Here is a 24,103-nt window from a genome sequence, read left to right on the forward strand (position 1 = left end):
ATAGAGAGAGAGAGAGTGAGAGAGATAGAGAGAGAGAGAGTGAGAGAGATAGAGAGAGAGAGAGTGAGAGAGATAGAGAGAGAGAGAGTGAGAGAGATAGAGAGAGAGAGAGTGAGAGAGATAGAGAGAGAGAGAGTGAGAGAGATAGAGAGAGAGAGAGTGAGAGAGATAGAGAGAGAGAGAGTGAGAGAGATAGAGAGAGAGAGAGAGTGAGAGAGGAAGTGAGAGGAAGTGAGAGGAAGTGAGAGGAAGTGAGAGGAAGTGAGTGGAAGCGCGAGGAAGAGAGCGAGAGAGCTAGAAAAACATTTCATTCAGTTTGTTCTCCAACCAAATGGATAGAGTTTGCATTGTACTTTACAAAGCTAATACGTATGTGCACAATTGTGCACTTGCACGTAGTCGCATGGGAACGAGTGCATAATGAATTATGAATAAAGACATAGCGAGAGCAATGTGAAAACGCCATACTTTAACGATGTTTGAAATACTATAACTGTTAATCCAGATGTTAATCTATGAATTTAGGCGTTTTTAACCGTGTTAATCTTAAGGTAATTTTCCTCTTGTTTATTCATTTGTGTGCTTAAGTATTTTGTTTATATTTAGAGGTTATATTTGATTTATATATTATTTATGGTGAATGGCGATATAATGTAAAGTTTAGCAATTTCGATTAAACATTACCATAGTTCTTGACAAGGTGATTATATAGTTGATATTAGGCTCAATTATATTTAAATTACTAATTAAAATGCGATATTACTTAAATTCTGTTATAACTATATGAAGTTACATGGCATAGTTACCGATACAGTAAAACTGCTTCTAAATTTAGTTCATCTTTAAAGAATATTACCTGACTTATGGCATATAATATTGACTTATAGGACATAGGGGACAACATGTACTCAGAGTGGGCATCTCTGAGTATACTGATTCAAGAAGGATTAGAAGATAGCCAAAGTGTACTTGAAAAGTTTGCTCCTGGTGTTGGTAGAGAAGTAACATTGTCAATTGTGCGTCAACTGGCAACAAATCTTGGGATTGCTCAAGCAGCTGAACCAAGTCCTTTGATTACTGATAAGGAAGTGCAGTGGTGCATGGAAGTAATTTGTTTTGGACTCTCATTGCCTTTAATAGAGCACGATACTATTAGAGACTGTGTTAATGTCTATTGCGAATGGCTTTCAGCATTATATACATCGCCTAAAATATCGGTACCCAAACCGATAACCGATGATCCAAATTACTATGCACGAAAAATTATCAGTCACTTTCATAATCTTTTTGTACCAAGAAAGGGGGAAGGTATTTATTGCATATTATTATATTTCATTTTAATGGAAGAATATATATTTTCTTTAATAGTTCCGTTAATAAGTAGAATATAAAGATAATTTAATCTTTGTCTCAGTAATAATAAATAAGAAAATTCATATTTACATTATTAATTTAATAATATTTGTTTGGTCATTTTCTCTGAGTTCCTAATATTTATAATACTAGACTATTAAAGAAATGGTTTTTTCCAATATTTCAAAATAGTTAAAATTACTTCTTTTTTCCATAGTCTGGCCATTTTTGTACCAGGACTTGGGTAACACTAAATACTTACTATCATATAGAAGAGGCACGTAATAATCGTTATAATTATTGATTAATATTTGACATTTTATATATTGCAGCAGCAGATACAATCAATAAACAAGCAGTATTATGTCACAGAGTTTTACGAACGCTACAGCAAGTTTCTAGAAGCTGTGCTACGTTAGAAAGAGATACGTGGGAATGTTTACTTTTATTTCTCATTGGTATCAACGATGCTCTTTTAGCACCACCAGCTATTAGGGAAGACACTGGCGAGCAGCTATGCGAAAGAGTATTAGGAGTACTTTTAGAGGTTTGCAAACGTTCATTCGTGAAAAGAATATTAACTAATAATTATAGTTATTTATTTACTAATCGATCCTGTATGTTGGAAAAGGTATGGCTAGTTGCGTGCGAACGCAATTTTCCATCTCCACCATTATGGAGAACTTTGAGGGAATCGTGCTTTAGGTGGCGTCACAGATTATCTTTAATCGAACAATGGAATCGTGTTTGTTTAGCACTTACTGCTCGCCTCTTACATATTATGTATGGGCCAATGTTTCCTGAACTAAAAATCAGTAAGATATATTTATTTAAATATTGCAAATTCACATTTCGCTAATAATTATCTAATTGTTCTTTGCAATTTCATTGTATTTCAGTTTTTTGCATCTAATAAGATCCATTAATAATAAAAAAGAAAATATATATATATATATATATATATATATCAATGTTTTTCAATCTTATTTCAGAAAGCAATCTATTTTAACGGTTGTGGTGCGCAATAAGACCTTTTGCTCTATTTTTTAAATTTAAAAACATTTAAAGAATATGAAAATGGATAAATTAAAATATTTCTTAATATTCATTAATAATCATTAACTTAATAATCATTTACTTAAATTAGAAATTTTAATCAATATTGACATATTGTTGTTAATAAGAGAAATGAATCATTTCACAGATGAGGAGGACTCGCAACTGGTATCTAGCACAATGTCCAACGAAGCCGTTGCCCAGGCATGGTACAGGCTTCTACGTACAATCGGTGATCCGGTTGATTTGTGTCGTCCAGCCGTGATATCTCAAACACAAGCGTTTTTGAGATACGCCATCGCTAGTCCTAATGTTGTCGATCCATGTCAGCATCCGTGTCTACAGCAATTACCTTATATATTTCTGAAGGCAATTAAGGGTATCGCAGGACAAGTCGATGCGTTTTTAGGTATGCATAGAGCTCAGAGTCTAGTAATAATTATAAATGGCACGTTACACTAGCTAACTGTGATTACTCTAACTCTTTGAAGAGCACAGGCATGAGGCTTTATACCTTCTATAATGCTTCCACGATCAACCACAATGTGTACATATGTTCTACAATTCTTAACATATATCTCTTATTATACATATCATCTTATTCCTCTTGTTATAATACTTCTTTATTTTACTATAACCATAAAAGGTTCAATCAGTTGCCAAAAGAAAAAACTTAACAAAAAATTTACTTTATAACTTTAGATAATATCAAAGATTTTGTATTTTTATTCTGTTACTACTTATATATATTTCTACATAGATGTCAGTTTTTAAATTAAGTAATGTTCTAATCCAAAGTACTATTTGCGATATGAAATAAATGAAATGCGCAGAGTGAGGTGAGGAGTTGGATAGATAGTGAAAGTCAATTTCAAGCGTTACATCCTAGTGCATCCTGTTGTATCTACCACTTAGGGTAAGATCCATCGGATCCAAGCATAAAAGTCCTATAGCTCAAGCTTAAGAATATTCTCAAGACTTGTGGTCAGAGTCTGGGAAAGTGGCAGAGGAGCCATCGACCGATTTCCCGAAATCATTCGAATAATCGATATTACATGGATCATCGTAGTTCGTCGAGGAGTTGGAACGCTATTTATTACCTCGGGATATCATTCTATTGTTTTCTATCGTTGAAACCCATCGCTTCACCAGGCACACAGTCCCTATCTACACGCCACCTTATTATTTATACATCTAAGTAATTATAATCTATCGGATGGTAAATTAATGAATAATTAATGATTAATCGAAGAATAGAATTTTTTTAATTGATTGAAAAAATCAATCTTTCGCAAACTCGTAATCATCCCAATTTCACGATCGTAAATTTCAAGGGGAATTATTATTCGAAACATTATTCGAAACATTTACGACTTCCAATCCGGAGTAGGAGATAGCGTAAAAGTTTTTAGAAATTCTTTTTAAAAGCCATTCGCTAGCAATTGATGGGTTCCGGTGAATTTGAAGCTCGAACGTGCCGTAAAAAAGTTTCGATCTTCTCGGGGCCTCTTGAATTGCACGTGCGTGTGATCTCCTCGAGAAAAATGACGGGACTCCCTGAATAATAATAAAAGGGGAGAGTTGGGAGTGGAGGGCTGGTAGGGTGAAAAAGCCATTTTTTCCAGGTATATCGCACGCCTGCTGCTGGGAAGAGTGCTGCATGACGACGAATTTCGGCCTTGGAAATTGCAGCTCGGGTGGTCTCGGTGCTACCGGCGGTGGCTGCGGCGGTGGCGGCGGCGGCTCCACCAGCGTAACTGGCGACAGAATCATCTTGAAGGATCAGCCGCATCACTCGCCGACGCCCCCCACGCAGCGGAGGCTCGCAAAGAGCTTCAGTGTCACGCCCTCCGCAGTTACCAAGGGTATTCCCTGAAATAAGATTCATTGACCGATAGGAGCCGCATTTATCGTCCATAACTCTACCTCTACTCGTTTCCCTTTTCGTGTTTCTCTCTCAATTTCTCCTTCAATTTCTCTCTCAATTTCTCTCTCAATTTCTCTCTCAATTTCTCTCTCAATTTATCTCTCAATTTATCTCTCAATTTATCTTCTTATTCTCATTGCACGATTCTCGTAGAGCATAGTGTGTTTTTACCTCATACTGACGAAACTTTTTTAAACGTACTTGATAAGATGATCGAGAGCGCCTCGATGGATGATGATGATTATATTGCTATTCGGTAGGTATTCCCAAGTCGTCGTTGATTGGCTTAACGACTAGCAGAGTTACCAGTACACCGTTGATGAGCTCCAATTCGGGTCCTTCCTCGACATCCAGTACAGCCTGTAAGACTTTTATCTTAGAACCGCTTGCATGTACCGGATATATGAAACTTTTGATCATGGATTTAAACAGTCCAATTAACATATCTTAGTGCCATAATGCAACGCAATGCAAGTATCGCTTAACATATTAGTTAAAGTAATGATAATAATAAGGACAGGAACCAAAGAAATTCGTTTTTTTTTTTTTACTTTTTTTAACATTATTATTATTATTTTTATTTTATTTAAGTCTAGTGCGTTGATGATAAAGCCAATGGTTTAATAAAAATTTTTATTCTTCTTTTCTCTCAGCTTCTTTCTTTATTCTTTTAATTTACTTTTCGTAACTATTATTCGTCTCTATATTTACAGCGATGATGTCGTTAAATCAAGATATCAGACCACCCTTGGCATCGGGCCGTCCCAAGTGCAATAGTATACTCCACTTATTTGGCGAGTGGCTTTTTGAAGCCGCGTTTGTCGGCACAGATGGCTGGTCCCAAAATCTACCCCGTAAGTGGTAAATGGCATAGCTAAATAAAAAAAATTAAAATAAAACTAAAAAGAATAATAATAAAAAAATAATAACATCGACGAATTAAGTAAGATTGGGCATGCGCAATTATAATGCGATCAAAAGCATTTTTTTAAGAAAATAATTACTACGCGTGAAAATTATACCTTCCATAACTACCGACTTTTGACGTATCATACAATAATCAATGAAAATCGCGTAAATCTTCTAGTCAGCTTAATTATAAGTTTATTAAGGAAGCAATGGAGAATTATAATTTACAATTTGAAATAATTCTTACAGAAACGAATAATGCCCCTAAGCGTCCATCGTCCGTACTCGTCGATGGGCCAAGCTCATTACAAGAGAATCTTGGAGAAGTTCCGCCGTCGCTTAGTATTGACCGATTCGAATCTGGTAGAGCCGAGGCTATGGGAACATTATGTAGAATATTTTGTGCTAAAAAAACTGGAGAGGAAATTTTGCCGGTATATTTAGCAAGGTTTTATCAAGCCATGAATTATGGATTAAAAATAAATAAATTTTCCGAAGTAAATAATCAATCGTTAAAATAATGCTTCGCTATATTTACTTATTTGTATATAAGTGTAATTATATAAGTATAATTATTAGGTGAAGGAGTGTGGCGAAACACTTGCAAGTATTTTATCAAACTCTTCGGATTTGTTTCGTCTCGACTTGGATGGTGTACAAGTTTTAGTTCCAGCAGTACTATCGGCATTAGAAATTGTACTTCCAGAAAAAGACTTGAGACTCAAATCAAATTCAGTATCAAAAGTAGAATTATGCAGATCTTCTATTAATTTATTATTATCTATGCTGTCATTGCCATTACATTTTCAGGTATTGATATATATATATATATATATATATATGTCATTAAATCATATTTAACACGATATAAGAGTTCAATTCGAATGAAAAATTACCTTCCAAGTATTTTTATCAAAAAATAATTTTTATACATTTAATTTTCATCTAAATCTACGTGTTTTCCTTTCTTATATCGTTTTTATTTTTGTGTTTTTGCAATTGCAGAATCTTCAAATCAAAGATATATCTACGCCCACTTCGAATAATCAAGAAAAAATTCAAGTTACATTTGCACAATTAAAGCCGAAACTTATGAATTTGTTAATAAATGCATTGCAGGTTGAAGTTGATCCACAAAATACTCACATGCTTTTAGGTATGTTTATATATAACCGCTATTAAGCTTTAGAATAATATAATTAACAATAGGAATTTCTTATAGGTGGCTTATTACTAAGTGTACAAGATTCGGCGGCAGCTGAAGAAGCGGAACAAGTTACTCAACCAGATAGTACAATATCAAATGACACAACAACTAATTTATTATCATCTGGTAAACTTAGAGAATTTCGTTTCAAATTTCAAATTATTATATTTCATTAATTTTGCTGATTTTTCATTTTCATTATATTGTGGCTTCAAAGCTTATATTAGCTGCATTGTTTTTTTCTTGTTTTTTTTTTTTATTTTATTTTTGTATTTTATTTATTTTTTTGTTTTTTATTTTAAAAAATATTTTTATGCACATTACATTGGCATTCAATTAAGTATAATGAAGTTTTATTCCGTTTTTTAATGCTAAAAAGTTCAAAAAAAATTTTTTTATAAATGAAGATAAATTCTTCTTTGTTTCATATTACCATGAACGTTTATTCTAGTTATTTATTCAAATTACATATTAAACGATACGACTCTGCTTAAAATTAACATAAATATTTTGATGGATTCGTTAAGAAACAGTAATGTAAACTCAAATTCAAACGAGCTCTTATTGAAATTCAGAAAGCTATTGCTTATTAATCAATTAAAAAATAAATTAATGGATTATCTTAAGATGAATATCGTTGTAAGGGCATTGTACTTGGTGTGCCATTGTAATGATATAAAATGAAAATTCTGCTAATACAATTTATTGTGCACACATTGTTTTGTTTTGCATTGGGTTGCCGTCTGATTTTGGTTGTTTTTTCTTGATTTGTTCTTCCATTGCGCAATTTCTCTTCATTCTGCTATTGGTCTACGTATATGATCACTCGGTAGTCTGCACCAGCGATACGACCAGTCAGACAAGCATATCCAGTGATCTGCGCTCTCTAGGTGATGCGTCTGACATTGCTATGCTCCAAGAAGAGAGTGTTTCATTCGGTAAATATTTTGCAAATGTTTTTATTTAGCTATTTTCTCGCTTTCTTTCATCTTTCACGCCAAACCTTGCAACTCGAAGTTATATGTCACAGGTATTATAATCATGCTTTCGGTTGCCTTATTGTTGTTCTTTTACTTACTTAAGGGTGTGCATTTTATATTGAACTTATATTGACGATAGTTGAAAAAGATAATGGAAAACAAAAAACAAAAAAAAACAAAAAAAAAAAAATCGTTTCTTTTATTTGTGAATTGTGTTTTTACGAGTTATTTTTTTGTTCACAGAGGGCACATACTGCTGCAAATTATATAAATACAATGTTTAATCATTAGAATCTTTTTGTTTCAAACTCGTAAGACTTCAAGAGACTTTTTCATTCGCTACTTTAATATTGATCATTTCAATTTATCTCGAATAGATTGAAAATGTACTTATCGCAAATGTAAATTCCGTATTTATCTATTAATATGAAAGAGGGTTACTTCGATAACATCCATGTGAAATATCGCTTGAAATTTTTTATTCTAAGACGATATCAATTTTTGTTGCAGATTCAGCCCATGCACTTTTTGTTCGAGCGACATATTTAGTCTGTCATCGATTAATTTCCTCTTGGAAAACAGATCTTAATATTTCATTAGCAGCCCTTGAGATGCTTTCCGGCTTGGCACGAACACGAATCCGCGAAACAGGTAAAATCATAGGTGCGGGTGGGTGGGTGAGAGAGAGGGGGGAGGGGGAGATAGGGGGGGGGACACATATCGAATCAGATTATTTTCATTTTTTTTTTTATTTTTTTTTTTATATGTCAACAAGCAGCAAGGAAATTTACAGGTTCGAATTAGTTTACATTTTTTTTTCTCACAGCAGCGCTCAAACATATAAGAACAATGAATTGAAAGATCGATAATGTAATATTGATCTTAAGATTTCAAATGCATTCATCTATTGCAGACGCACTGGAGTGTAAACGAGCGGTTAAGTGGCTGTGCGATTATATAGCATATCAATGCTGGAGACCTCCTCCGGCACATTCCAAAGATCTTCATTCAACCATTGTTGCAGCATTTGCTTGCCTTACAACTTGGTTGACTGCGCATCCACAGCTCTTGCAGGTCATTTGCTTAAAAATTATTGAATTTTATCTCACTTTTATTACAAACTAGTAAATGATGTTGTTGAAGTAACCTTTCTAACTTTGACATCCTTAAGAGATTATATACATTTTATAGTGTGCTTTTTACAATTTTTTTATATATATATTTAATGCGTAAAAGTTGTTATTCATTGAAGTTTGTAGTGATGCAACAATTTGTTAAGTAAAAATTGAATAAACTCTCTATTCATTTGTAAGAATGCATTGGGTGTTGAAGTAATTTGATTTTGAAAATGATATTTTCAGCAACAAGTAATATTTCATAATTGATCGATCTCCACAAATATCAAACAAATATCAAACAAATATCAACAAATCTCAACAAATATGTTCAAAGTATAGTAATGTATGAGTAAATAAATATTTTGCCGAGATATCAAACATTATGATTACTTTAATCGCGCATTAAGTAGATTCTATATTTATAGATTGTAAATCAGAGGTTTAAATAAAAGTCACATTTGAATTTAAATTTAATTTAATAGGACAAGGAGTGCTTAGCAACCGTTCTGGAAGTTGTCGAGTTGGGCGTTTCTGGCTCAAAATCTATCGGAAAGCCCGGTGAGCCTATCAAAATGAAGGACGAGAAGGAGCTTAAACCTGCATCTATGCGTGTCAGAGACGCAGCCGATGCTTTACTTACAATAATTCTCGAACAGGTAAATCAATCAAATTCGCTTACAAGTAAACGCGACAAAAAAGAAAATAAACATAAACTTATTCGTTTTACTCGATTGAGCTATATAACTTATAAGATTCTATAATTATTGAACCGAATTTTTTTTTTTTTTTGATAAATCTGAGTTATCAAAAATCAATCATATGTACTGTAAAAATTCTAAGATAAAAGAAGAAAAAGTTGTTTAAAATGCTTATAAAAGTTATAAAAAATCACATATATTTTAAATTGAAAAGAGATTGATTTTTTTCTTTCTGGAAAGTCAATTTTATTTCTGAGATTTTCACGTTAAGTTATTGTATATAAAATTACATGCAATGTGTACAGACAGGACAGTGATTGAACATATATATATATATATATATATATATATATATATATATATATATATATATTTTTTTTTAAACAACTGTCGCTATACATGTCGATATACATACATATATATATATTTACATACATGTATGCTCATTTCTTGCTGGGAACGTATGTCTGAAAAAGATGCACAACTTATTGTTCACACTTATTAATTATGAAAAATATGTGGAGAATTCCATTGCAATTATTAATTAAATATGTATGCGTGTCGCTGATAACTTGGGTTTAGTAGAAATACACTGTCAGGCTAAAAGATTTTCTTGCTCGTTCTTTGCAAGGTCGGCTATTTCCCAAGCGTCTGCGGTGCCGAGTCTCTGTCCTCACTCCTGGACGAGGTATCGCTTCTGCGGCACTGTAACAGCTGGCCCGGCGGTCAAGTACCCCGGGAAACGGCTGTCGAGCGTTTTAGGTATTTCGTAGCCGATAATGCGACGATGCTTGCTCTATTGGAGGAGCCGTTGGGCAACGACCAGGACCCCCAGCCCACGGTCACGGTACTTATTCGCGGACCTTTCGGTCGTCACGCCTGGACGATGCAGCTGAGGCACCTTCCCAGGCATCGCTCCGTCGTTAGGAGCGCTAACTCAAATCCGGGAAGACCGCTGCCCCTCCAGGAGGTACAGCCGCCGGTCGACTACAAACCGAGATTCTTCCCGGACAATGTCGACAAAATACCCCATTGTAAAGTGTAAGTTGTTCCCTAGGGATTTTATGGCAATTTTGCATGAGCGCTCGATGGGTCGCAGAGTCGTGACGGTGTAGAATCCTTTGCAAAAGATGGTAGTAACCTTCGAACAAAATCGAATGAAAATGCCACTGCCCCCGAATTGCCACTCATTCGATATTTTACATAAATTCTGGGAATATTCATAGATTCTCGAGGGATGCCTTTAAATCGTAGATATTCGAGCAACGAAATTATTTCCCGCGTAGTCGATGAGATTCTATTGGAACGCAAGCGCTTTAAGAATCCTCGCGAGCACCCGAGCTTTCAAAGCGATAAATACTTATTCGTATGTACATTAAATGCTATAAAGTAACATACAATTGATTTTTAATGTGTACTTCCGGCAGAGACGAATCAATACCGAGTCTTGAAGCAGTGGTGAACGAGAACGAGACGATGAAAAACGAACATCAGATTCTGGATCAATTGCTCGACTATGCAATTAGCAACGAGACCAAGTTCAATAAGGAAAACGTCGATCGAGTCTCGTCGGAAAAAATAAGCGAGTGCTCTCCTCCCAAGATCTGCCACGAATTCCAAACGGCACGACTCTTTCTCAGTCACTTTGGCTTTCTGAAACTCGGGCCAGGAACGCAAAACGATATGAATGCCAGCGGTGGAGGACTTATAGCGCTCGATCCTACGATAACTGGATTTGCTTCGGATTTGGCGAACTTGGACCACATTAGTGCAAGAACCTGCGACACGGTTCACATTTTCTACGTTAAATCCGGCCAAGCGACTCCAGGAACGATACTTTCTAACGTGGTTAGTTTACATTTTTAACGAAACTTAGCTTGGAGCATAAACATTAATGCCCCTGCATAAATGCCTTTTTCATACAATACAACTCGTTATTTTATCCAAATTGCCAAACACGAAAGTATTTGTTTTTTTATCACTCAAGACCTTATGACCTTACACGTCGCTTATATTATTATTATTTCTCAAGTATTAAGCATATCATTAATACGTAAAAAGGATATTATTTCGCACAGAATTTCTGAAAATATTCACCGAGCATTCAAACTTTACCGTCATTATGATGATTAACAATGCCGTACCTCTATTATTGGGATTACTGCATTAAATGCAAAAGAGACGTTAGATTCTTATAGATTTACGAATAATATACATACGTCGATTTATATGGTACGCCATTGCATTGTTTATGCTTAGTTGCATGAGAGTTGCGTATCGCCAAATTTTCTGGAGTTCCTCGTATCTCTGGGCTGGCCAGTGTCGGTATCGTCGCACGCTGGCTGGACCGGGCACGTCGAGACTTCCTGGCGCTCGACGTCCGCCAGAACCTCGAGTCCTCCCCAAGCCGAGGAAGCCGATCACGGTGGCTCCCTTTACGACGGTAGCAGTCACGTGCTGTATTGGGCGGATGTGAGCTCGGAGGTGGCCTTCGTCGTGCCAACTCCGTCAGCCAACGTAATCCCAGAGCCAGTCACCGAAAGCCATTACACCCAATCTAATAGCGGTATCCATATTTTCTTAATTAGTCGCCCATTGCTCATTATTCCTATCGATATTTTTACATTGATATTTCGATCTTGTTAATAATCACAGCACAAGGCTTCACTAAGCTTTTATTATAACACGCTCGAATATTTTTACTTGTGGCACATAATCGTAACTATTATTTAGCTTTTAAAAAATACAAAAAATAACAAAAAAAAAAAAAATAAAAAAATAAAAATAACCGCCAATTATTTGTTAATAAAATTACAGTAATAAGAGTAAAGAGTCTGTCTTGTGAATTTTTATTGGCCATGACCAATTACATAATTGCTTTAATTAGTTTATTATACGCTCAAATAAATAAATAATATAATAAACTCGATAGTGACCGCTTATAATTAATAATATGGCTGTGTATAATAAATTGCCAAATCATGTGTCCTCAAATGACCATTTAATTTAATACAAATGAAGTACAAAACATAGGAATATCGATGCTTTTGTGCTTTTGTGCTTTTATGCTTTTATGCTTTTATGCTTTTATCGTGATATCTAATAATCCAATATGTGGTTGTTCTATTTTAAGAGATTGATTATAATTTTAATATAGTTTGGTTCGAGAGATGCGTCGGCTCAAGCAATACGCTTGCCTTTTCAAATTCGTCGACGCTAATCGGTCAGCCTCGCGCGATGTCCTTAGATTTAGAGAAACAGTCGGCTAATATGGCATCACCGCCGATTGGAATGCAACAAAACGAGCCGACAAAGCCTCGAAGAGTGACGAAGCACCTATTCCCTGCCCAGACTGATACAAAAATCATGGTCGTGTGGCTGGAGAGTCTGGAAGATTCTGCCCAATTTCCTATATGTAATTATCAGTATTTACAAAGCACGCGCGCGTCCACGACAATTTATCCGATGTATCCCTCGAGATTACATCTTAATTAAAATCTAAATTATTTAATGTAAATTTAATATCGAACGTAATATTAATGACATATTTAAATAGACCAATTGAATGTGGATAAATATGAAATCGTTAGAGTCTTAGATGCTTGGAAAAATAACGAAACTACCAAAGAAAATAAAATTTAAAGAAATTCCTATTTTCAAACGATTGGAAAGGTTCCAAAAATATTCGAGAAAAGCCGAAATGACCCGCGGCTTGAACTAAGTTATTTCTGCATATGACAACAGTGAAATAAGAACAACGCGTTTCGTCACCAAAATAAAAATGTTGAACGTTCGTTGATTAATTCGTTCGAATGAGTCACTTATAAGAAAAAAATTATACCTCGGTCTCGAATACATTTGATATCATTTCTACTTCGAAATTAATGGTAAATTTACTTAACGGCTTTATTTCCTACATTGTGCGCCTCTTTTTCGAGGAGACAATTTTGAGACTTTGCAAACAATTGGAGGCGCTTTGAAATCAGTAATACGTCGTATTAATATTAAAGGACGATATTTCAATAGAATCATTAACCAATTATATCGTTGACGTATTATCATACCTCGTTAATATTATGAATCTTACAATAAACAAGGAAAGTCGATATTATAATTCAATATTTCAGATGCATTTATTGATACAGCATACTTATAATAAATATAACATAAACTATATATTGTCTTAAATTATAAATTGTAATTTGAATGTAAATTATGCGAAAGAAATTAATAATAACAACAACAGCAATAATAATAGAAATAAATAACAACAAGAATAGATGGGCATTATTATTATTAGCATCGTTAAATTAGTAATGATCGTGTTACTTTTCAAATACCGCATTTTTACACGATGCTATATTTAAATGCAGTTTGTATTGAATTAATTGAAGAACACGATAATATTGGCATTGGTAACGTCTACTCTGCCGTCTTATCGTGGTACATGCGAAGCAGCTAAGCGATTAAAAATAACATTAGCCAAGAAATTGGCAATTACCGTAACAACCATACAATGTCCGGCAAATCTCAGACAATAGGCATCGTTAATTAACAGCGGCATTGTTGCCACACACACACACGGGCCTCGATCATTCGCGGACTCTGCAGTCCACGGACGTGCACGTGATATTTCTTCAGGCTCTCGCCAGCGGACTCATGAGGGTCAAACTCCAGGGACCGACCTCGAGGATGAACCTCGCCACGCCGCTGATCGACGGGATGGTCGTATCGCGCCGAGCCCTGGGATCTTTGGTGCGACAGACAGCTCTTAACATCGGTCGGAGAAAACGACTGGATAACGACAGGTGAGGAACTAGGAACTAAGAAGGCGGAAGACATATCTCTTATGATTTTCAGAAGAGAACGATTTCTAATGATATCCCTATATTCTATTCCTTATTTTGCAATATTTTGCATCCATACGAAATTCTATATTTCTAGATAATTCTGAATTTGATTTTAGTTCTTAACGAGCAACATTTTGTAAAAGTTTCGTTGAATGGGGCCAAAGTAATCACATCAAAGTCAACTGTTACCTAATCAGCACTTATTTACTATACGTATATTTAAAAAGTAAACAATATTAATTGTCAAATGGTTTATGTAATTACATTATACGCCATTATTGACTTATAATCATTAATATTCCATTTAATGATAGTACTTGTATTATTTTTCTCGAAAAATTGGTCAGTAAACGACTAATCGATTACTAACCGTTAACTTTAATACGTTAATACCGTTCGCTCACCCGTTCTTCCTTCTTCTATTCTTTCACTCACTTCATTTTCATCATTTTCTGTAGAAAGTTCAACAATATTTACTTAATTCTACGTCGTTTATTAAAATTGGCTTTTAAAATACTTACGTTATCATGAATTAATAATTATTAAATAAAAATACTCCAGCGCTCCAATTAGTTCCAATAATAGTTCCAACAATAATCCAATACCGTTCATTAACGACTAATTTTTAAGCTAAAATTTGTAAATAGAATTATTTCACAGGCGAATTTTACCGTAACTACATTTTAACTTTACATAAGAATCTTTATTTTTATAGTTATCATCCTCCACACGTTCGAAGGCGTTTAAAAATTCAAGATATGGTCCAAAAGTACAAGCGAAATTTACAACAACCAGAATTGTTAACTTTATTGTTTAATAACACTCAAATGTAAAATATTATATTTATTATAAATAAAATGTGATATATGATACTTAATATTATTATGAGTTTTTCATTACCTTATTACCTGATTATAATCTTTCGTTATTTCTACTGTTATTGTGCGTAGTAGAATATCAAATGAAAATGTTACATTCAATGTCAAATAATTGGCTTTGGATAAAAGTTTTGTCTTGCATTACAAAATACAAAATGTATTCGTTAACAATGAAAATATAAGAACAAAAATATTAATTCAATCTTATATATCGATGTTCATGTATTTGATGGTCCTTCTCCCCCCCCCCCCCCTCACTCCCTTTAATATGATTAAATTATATCACAATTACAATAAAGGATATTTAACAACAGCATGTTTTCAATGAGTATTTTTTAATAAAAATTCGTTTCTTAAGTGAAGAAAAAATATTTTAACATAGCACGGCACAAATTTTTCATCGTAAATATAAATTAAATATAAATTAAATATAAATTTAAATGCTTTAGATAATATTGCTTACGATATAATATTCATACTATTGAGAACAATTGCTAAATAGAAGACTGCATATGTTTATTAATATTATGGGAAAACGTTTTATTAACATCGAAAAATTATATGTATACAAATTAATGATAATACAATGCCATATTAAATGCAAATGAAGGTATAACTTCCGTAGTGTGTAATTTCTATCGATCTTATGTCATAAATAGAGGACAGTCTTTATCATTAAATTAAAGAAATTCAATGCATAAGTAGCTGTGATTTAATACAATAAAGCTGCAGTAAAATTTTTGTAAACTATGTTAGAAGTAGAAAAATCATTAAACGCTTGTTTCAATAACCCAAATTATCGATTATTGAAAATATATCTTTCAATGGTTGGATTTTGGCCTACTCAAGATCGAAAGATTCAATTTATCATTAGATTATTTCAATTCACTGGCATTTTCAGTGCTACTGTTTTAGAGGTACGATACTGTAAAGGAAAAACAAAAACAAAAACAAAACAAAAAAAAAAAATATGCAAAGTAAATCAATATTAATGTCCTTGAATTAACTTTTCTCATTTCCCTCTACAATTCAGTACTTTTCTTTGATAATTAGTGAGAGATAAGCATTTACATACACTTCGTGCAAGAAGTAAATTAACATATTTTAGTAACTAAAATTTTTCAATGTCCCAATTATAAATTTTTAATTGAATGCCATTAGATGACTATACTTATTATTATTATCGAAAAGTACATGTAATCATAAGGTATATTATTATTTGAATACTTAAAATTCAATAAAGTTAATTTCTTCAACTCGATCGATTTATTTGTGACATTTTCTTCAAATTGTATACAATTAGTTTAATTTAATTACAATCTTAAATTTAATATTCATTATCAATATAACAATGCACCGTTTAACAAAGATTAGCATTAATGTCAATTTCACAAGTATTTGTTGATGAAACATTATTTTACTAGAAATTTCTTGTAAGCATTGTTTTTTTTTTTTTTTTTTTTTTTTAAATAATAGCTCGAGAACAAAGATTTTTATTTAAAAAAATTATTATTTATTAATATTGATATATTTATTATTTATAGAAATACTAAAAACGTTTTCACAATAAATCGTAGAACAATAATTTTTTATTTGATAATAAAAACATTATGTAAGTTTAGTACTTGCCAGTGATTAATAATATATTTAATCATTACAAAATAAATGAAAAATTATATGATAAATTATGGATTTTCAATTTCATCATAAATTTCAATTGATAAATTTAAAATCAAAATGTTTTAAATTTGTCATGATCGTGATTTTTTTAAATTTTTTATTGTTTTAAATGAAACTTGACGTTTTAACTCTATCTGTTATTCTTAATAAGGTAAAGTACTTTATAGACGTTTTTGGAGATATAAAAAAAATTTTGGATTGTGCACCAGTTCTTTTTATAGTTTATGTGTACTATGTTTTCGTCTTCAACGCTATTTGGCACTTTTACCTGGTATTTTGGTTAATCTTTTTTTTTTTTTTTTTTTTTTTTTTTATTTATACATCCGAGTAATACGTGCAATTAACAAAACTTTTATCGCGTTAAGATGAAAAGAATATTAAATCAAATGATAAAGAATTGGAAAAATATAATGGACATAAACGAGCATGCAATACTGCAGAAACATGCGAGAAAAGGACATATATTAACTAAACTATACGCAGGTAGTAATGTTATTTGAATGATTCTTTCTTTACAACATTATATCAATTAATGAAAATAATTACACAAAACGGATCTACAGATTTTATTATATATCATTGATATAGAGATTTATTTATTTATTTTTTTATACAGGTGCTATGGTTGCAACATTAATATTATTTTCATGTTCACCGATTATTCAAACATTACTTCAATTAAATACAAATAACGAATCTGATCCGATAAATCTGCTAGAAGCTAATTATTTTGTCGATCCAGTTAAATATTACATTCCTATCTATCTTCATGAATTTCAGGCAACTGGCTTTGTCATACTTTTTTATCTTACTTGGGATACGTATTACGTAACAGTCGTCCTGCTCAATGTTTGAAATTTTAGGGTATTATTTTGAGATTTAGACCAATGACTTTATGCATTGAAGCTTCTGTTTAGGCGTAATACTGGAATTAAATATTAATTTTCTTTTAGCTATAGATTGAACAAAATTGGCGAAGATCACATTAAACTCTTTAATGAATTATATGGTCATAAGCAAGATAAATTTGCTTGCACCCAAATCAAGAAATGTATCTGCTACCATAGCGAATGTATAAAGTATGTACATTTATTCGTTCTTATACTCTTCGTAGTATTATATAATAATTGTAATTCTCAATAATATATTGGCTTTAAAATTATCTTCCGATAAAAAATATAATTATTTTTAATATAATAATGTATTTAAATTATTATTCAATCTAATTACCATGTACCTCATAAATACTTTCATAAAAACTTTCTTATATGGTAGTCTTTGTGCATCTGATATTTACAAAATATTCAAATATTTATTTGGAAAATATTAAAAAAAATTATAACCCTTATTAATGAAATAATCATGATATGCCATACTCATAGATCCGCGTTCCAATGACATTTAGTCAATGCTTAATTTTTTCTCATAAATAATCAAAGTGAATTGAACGAAACTTTTGTAAGTGTCGGGAGTTTAATTTCATATATCAGAGATTAATTCTATTTAAAAAAATAGTCATATATAACTCAAATTCTTTCTGTAATTATAAGTTGATTAAGTCATTACTGAAATATATTGATTTATAATAATAGTGTAATTGAAATAATATTTCATCTTAGTCGTTAGTCAAGCTGATATAGGTAAACGTTCTAATTTTTAATTTCATTCATTAATAATAATAATAATAATAATAATAATAACAATTATTATTATTATTATTATTAATTCACAAAGGTTTGAATAGTCGCGTATGAATGTTGAAGAGTGGGGTTAAATAAAATTCTCCATATTCTATAAAAATTGTCTATAAAAGTATTTATATTGAATATAAAACATTAGTAAATAAATAATTTAGAAACATATTTAATATTTTTTAAATAATTTGAAAATCGGTTAGAGAGATGTATTAAGAAAAATAATAAACAAAATATAATAATAAAATACTAGTGATATATCTATTGAAAATATAGACATACTTTATACTATTCAGCGACGATTATTTAATAAATATTTTAACCAGCAGTTTTAATAAAATATGCTCTAATTTAGTTTATTATAGTAAAAAATTTAACATTTTTTTTAAAAACTACTAAAATTTATGGACAATTGTAATAATATATGAACAAATACATTCATTTTTAAAAATAGATTAGCAGAATATATTGAACAATACTTCCAAATTTCATGGTTACTACAAGTATTTGTGAATATGCTCATTTTAAGTGTTTGTGGATCACGAGTAAGTAATATCGTACATATTGAAATATATATATTTATGATCAAAGTCATATAAATATTTAGAATATATTTCTTTGTTCCTTTCATATTTCTTTTTCTTCTTTTTCATTAAGTGCAATTTTAAGCAACATAAATGTATCAACAATAAAACGGACATTATTATTTATTTAACAGATGTTAAATAAAGACATTTTTTAATTTTTCAGATAATAAATTATTCCGACGAAATAGAATCAATATTTAAATTTGGATTGATCGCTATTACGTGCTGCTTTCGTTTATTTTATGTTTGTTGGACTGGTGAAAAGTTATTCTATCATAGTGGAAAAGTTCATAGATATATGTGAATACTTTTTCTTATTCATTATTCTCATTAATTCTATATTAAAGTACGAATCATGAAAATCATTAGATCTTATAAAAATGATTTTTATAAAATTGTATAGATGCCGCATGCCTTGGCATCAATTTTCCTCAAATGCAAGAAAGTTGCTGATCTTATTACTCGTAAGAAGCTCAAAACCATGCATAATTACAATGGGTACAATGCTAACTTTGAACTTCGAGAGTTATCGCATGGTAATTTGAATATTATTCAAAACTAATCATTTTATTTTAATTAAAAGCATTTTAATTTTAGCTTATTCAAATGTCTATATCATACTTCACTATGATTATATCAACACAGTCCAAATGATTGCAAATTCTAAAAAACATAAATCAGTTATTTTAATTAAACTGCAAGATAATATAGCTTAATTTTTCCATTTACAGTTATAATTTTTAACGTGTAATTGTTATTATTATATTTAGATGTGAGAAGATAGAGATAATTAATCAACGATACCAATTTTTCAATTCATAATTGAAGTTTATATGTAAGTAAAATTGTTTATGCAATATTTTTCTACAATAATTAATAAAATTCTTTTCTAGTATACAATTTTTAATAACAACAGAAATTCTAAGGATATATTATTCTTAATTTATTGGAATAAAAAAAATTCTGTTTAAAATTCAATTAATATTTATAAATGCATTTCTTAAATCAAGCATTTTTCATATATATATTTAATAAAAAGAAATTTTAATATATATATATATATATATATATATATATATATTTCTAGTTTAATCAATGTTCTAATCAGACTTAGAGGATATTTTTAAAGACTGCCAGTACAATTACTAATAATCATCAATTACATAGAATATTCTTCATCCGAGTATACAGGCAACGATAAAGATGCAATTTTTTATATGATCTTGATGCTAATTTGTATGTAAAATATACTGCCATAGGTATGAACTTGTTGATTTGTGGAATATGTTACGACAGTAATTGCATTGCTTAAATCGACATTGTTTATACGTCTTTATAAGAATACTTGTCTATTCAAATTGTGTTTAAAATATCTGTTACGTAGAGTAACGTTGAATAATTTTTTCACTCAACTACTTTGAGAAAATTTATTGAAATTATATTTTTACGTTACATTATGTTGGATTGAAAAAAAAACTTATTATAAACATTACTGTTTAATTGTAATTAACCAAATAAATAATTATATTAATATATCAGCATGTATAAAATAATTTTCTCATTCTATCTTTATAATAATTTATAAAGAGAATTACGCCCACACCATTGTTAAATAAAAAATATCATTGTAATAATTAATTGAAAATATATAATTACTAATATAAAAACATTATGCTGTAATTATTTGTAGAAGAAAATTGTCTCTAGTGTCAGGAATATTTGAACTTTAATAATATAATAAAAGCCGACTAAAGTACATACTCTTCCAGTATCGAATCATATAAATAGTAAATAGGTTTGTCACTCAAACATCACCGAGGTATATTATTTTCCTTAATCAGATTCGCATCTATCGCAGTAAATAATTTTGAGGAAGAAAAAAATAATTTATATCACTTACAGTCGCTAACCTTCGAAACATAAACTTTTCCGCGTGAAAAAGAACTATATTATTTTATACGTAATAACGCATGACTTTACATAATTTGTAAATATAAAAAAAAAAAAACTTATAACATTATGATACTTCAACGAATTGATATAAATGGATATTTCATCTAGAATTATATTGTACGTAAAATTTTAATCAGAGAATATTAAGAATGTAAATAATATTATTAAAATAAAGTTAAAAAATTATATATATATATATATATATATATATATATATATATATATATATTAAAATTTCTTTTTATTAAATATATATTATTTAAATTGTTTCTTAATTTATAAAACAATACCGACTCAAACATACAAATTCTTATAATACTAAATTAAAATTATATAAATAAGTTAACGTTTATTTTCAGTGACCCAGTTTATTGTTGGAATAATTGAAGATGAAAGGAACATTTAATATCATGACCATTAGCGAGAATGTAATAGATTAATAGTAATTTCAGAAATTTTTAAACTATACTTTGGATTTAAATGATCTCTTTTAATAAACATATGTAAACATCCATATTATATTCCATTACATATGTAAATCTAAAAAAATATTTTCTATTATGCAATAAAGTAAGTAATTATATGATAACTTCTATAATTATTTATGATTTTTATTTCTATTTAGTTCCTTCATCGATAATCGAAATATAATAAGAATATTAATTATAACAATTTTTTTTTCCCAAATAACTAATATGATTTACATTATAAAAACTTTTTTATACTGTTTTCAATTTTTCATATACAGTATTATGTGAAAAATATTAAACATTATGAAAATTTAAAACGATTTATTTAAAAAATTTACAATTATAGAATATAAACAAATTCTAAATATTGCAAACTTCAAAGACTCATATTTTTTATCATACTTAATTTCCAGGAAGAGATTTACATGAAAAATTAAGGGATTTCTTAACTAAGATATACTTTGAATATAGTTACTGTATTTTTAATTTGACTTAGATCAAAATAAATGATTTTATGGAATAAAAATTTGATTTATAGAGAAAGAAAGGGACTATAAATTTAATAATATTTCACAAACAATAAATGATTAATTTAGGGAACATTTTATAAATATCTTTCTGACGATGATTTATAAATATATGGATGTATTATTTAAATCGAATAGACATGTTATTTAATTACAAATTGTTGCTTTTGATTAAATATAATTCATTTTTATTTTTCCAATCAAACCATTTTTTTTTTTTTTTTTTTTTGTACCTATTAGTTGATAGATAAATGGACAATAAATTCTTCAATGAAAGTTAATGTCATGTATATTATAAATACTGCAAAATATCGAATTAATGTAGATTACCATAAGTCTTTATTAAAATTTTTCCTCGAAGTTTGTTTTTATTTTTATTTCATTTAAATATTTTCAATAGGCTTTTAATACATTTATTTCTCTATACGTTTATGATAAATTTATTTTGTACATGATTGATTAAAGTTTCTTAAATTATTCAATTTAACGGATAACTTTTCATTTTCTCTCCCTCTTACTTTTCGGGATTACAGTTTATATTTAAAACTGTATATGTATTCTGAATATGTGAATATGTATTCATAATATTTAACCCTGTCCGTATTTTCCTTACCATTTGCTATGTATAACGTGTAACAAATTTTAAGTTGCATATTTTTTTTCAATATCTCTCTTAATATCCAAGAACACTTACACAATAATTGTCAAACCGTATTCTAAAAAAATTATTGTGAAATGTATATATGTAAATTATTATATACACTACGGTGCTTGAGTTTGGAAAAGATCTCTGTCTATGATTGTAAAATATATTTATGATTAATCTCTATAACTCGAAGAAAATAAAATTTTCATCAATCCTAAAGATTCAAATTCAGAAAAATTTTAAGAAAAAAAAACAAAAAAGACATAAATAAAAATATGGAAATCATCGAATATATAAAATAGAATGTAAAATAAATACTAACGTATGATAAGTTATATATTAGTTATATGTTGAAAAAAATTTATTAATACAAAACATTGATTTTGCAAAAATTTGGCCCTTATTACACTGGACTAAATTCAGCTTCTTGCAGCGAATGTTTTATATTTACTTTTATAAATACGGAATGATTTAAAAGCGTAGTGATTTTTAATTAGGTATATTCTGAGTTCAAATTTTGCAATTCTGTAAGTCTTAAAGTAAATGTTTGAAATAGCAATATTAATGCTCCAAAGTAGAATTGTAATCATAGTATAATGTTTCTTTGTTGACTTTATAAACGATCCAAATTCTTTTCCTTACAACAACTTATATTAATATCTTAAAATACTGTAAAATAATTTGTATTATTATTGAATTCATATCTTTTTAATAAATTAATTAAAATATTTTTAATTTTCTTTTACTTTAAATTAAAAAGTAGTTTTAGAAATAAAATTAATTAAATTGTTAATAAATTGCAAATTAATTCGTTAATGCCAGTATGATTGCAAGTTTCATTAAAAAAAAAAAAATATTAATACATTTAGAAAATATTTTCATTAAATTCATACAACAAATATATAATAATAGTTAAACAGCTATTATTTATAAATTAAAAATTTATATTTCTGTTATCTAGTTCCGATGGCTGTTAGAAATATTTTGTGGATATAACAATATTTTGAAATAACTATATTCAAATAACCAAGCGAACGATCTTTTTTCAATGACCGATGGAGAAGTTTATTTTTTATAATTTCCCAATTAATCCTCTGTTTGTTCACTAGAAATTATCCACTATAGACGGTATATTAATTGCTATTTTATGATTATTTTAATTTTAATTTAAGATTAATTGCGTAGTAAAAAGGCTAGTTATATTGTTATTTTTTATTTGTAGTGGGCTAATTTTTCAAATTGTGGACAGTTTATCCAAGATTCTCATTAGTCAAATAAATTATTTCTGCATTTCGAACGAAGGATATTTAAAAGTCACAAAAATATTTATTTTATAAAGTTTTTAGAAACGATTTTACAATCATCGTGACTAACAAAGTTAAATTATCTCTTAATATTTTGCATGAAATCAGGCAATTTTTAATATAAAAGAAAAAAAATTATGTCTGATTTTTTCTCACACATCAATCCAAATTTTTATAGAATTTGATATTAATCAATTAATGTGGATTTTTTTTTTTTCACTAAAAATTTATATAAACTCATAAAGAATGTTGCATGTGCTTTAAGC

At 29.8% G+C, this 24,103-nt stretch overlaps 2 protein-coding genes across 2 annotated transcripts; both read left to right on the forward strand.

Annotated features, from left to right (window-relative positions):
• The first annotated feature begins 281 nt into the window (after positions 1-281).
• LOC105363552 (ral GTPase-activating protein subunit beta-like) lies at positions 282-1,962 on the forward strand. Its single transcript, XM_011501282.1, has 4 exons — positions 282-551; positions 888-1,308; positions 1,686-1,900; positions 1,948-1,962. Exons 1-4 carry the CDS (start codon positions 516-518, stop codon positions 1,960-1,962), a joined length of 687 nt encoding a protein of 228 aa, XP_011499584.1. The 5' UTR covers positions 282-515.
• A 91-nt stretch (positions 1,963-2,053) lies between these two features.
• On the forward strand, positions 2,054-19,653 carry LOC105363553 (ral GTPase-activating protein subunit beta). The gene is made up of 20 exons (XM_011501284.1): positions 2,054-2,168; positions 2,558-2,818; positions 4,597-4,698; positions 5,050-5,190; positions 5,495-5,742; positions 5,825-6,055; positions 6,251-6,401; positions 6,468-6,578; positions 7,943-8,083; positions 8,346-8,506; positions 9,033-9,206; positions 9,880-10,289; positions 10,676-11,096; positions 11,508-11,814; positions 12,406-12,663; positions 13,807-14,056; positions 14,814-14,924; positions 18,805-18,895; positions 19,341-19,473; positions 19,535-19,653. Exons 1-20 carry the CDS (start codon positions 2,135-2,137, stop codon positions 19,651-19,653), a joined length of 3,855 nt encoding a protein of 1,284 aa, XP_011499586.1. The 5' UTR covers positions 2,054-2,134.
• Positions 19,654-24,103: the final 4,450 nt, after the last annotated feature.

The sequence above is a fragment of the Ceratosolen solmsi genome, unplaced genomic scaffold, assembly GCF_000503995.2.
Source record: "Ceratosolen solmsi marchali unplaced genomic scaffold, CerSol_1.0 scaffold57, whole genome shotgun sequence".
Taxonomy (NCBI): Eukaryota; Metazoa; Arthropoda; class Insecta; order Hymenoptera; family Agaonidae; genus Ceratosolen; species Ceratosolen solmsi.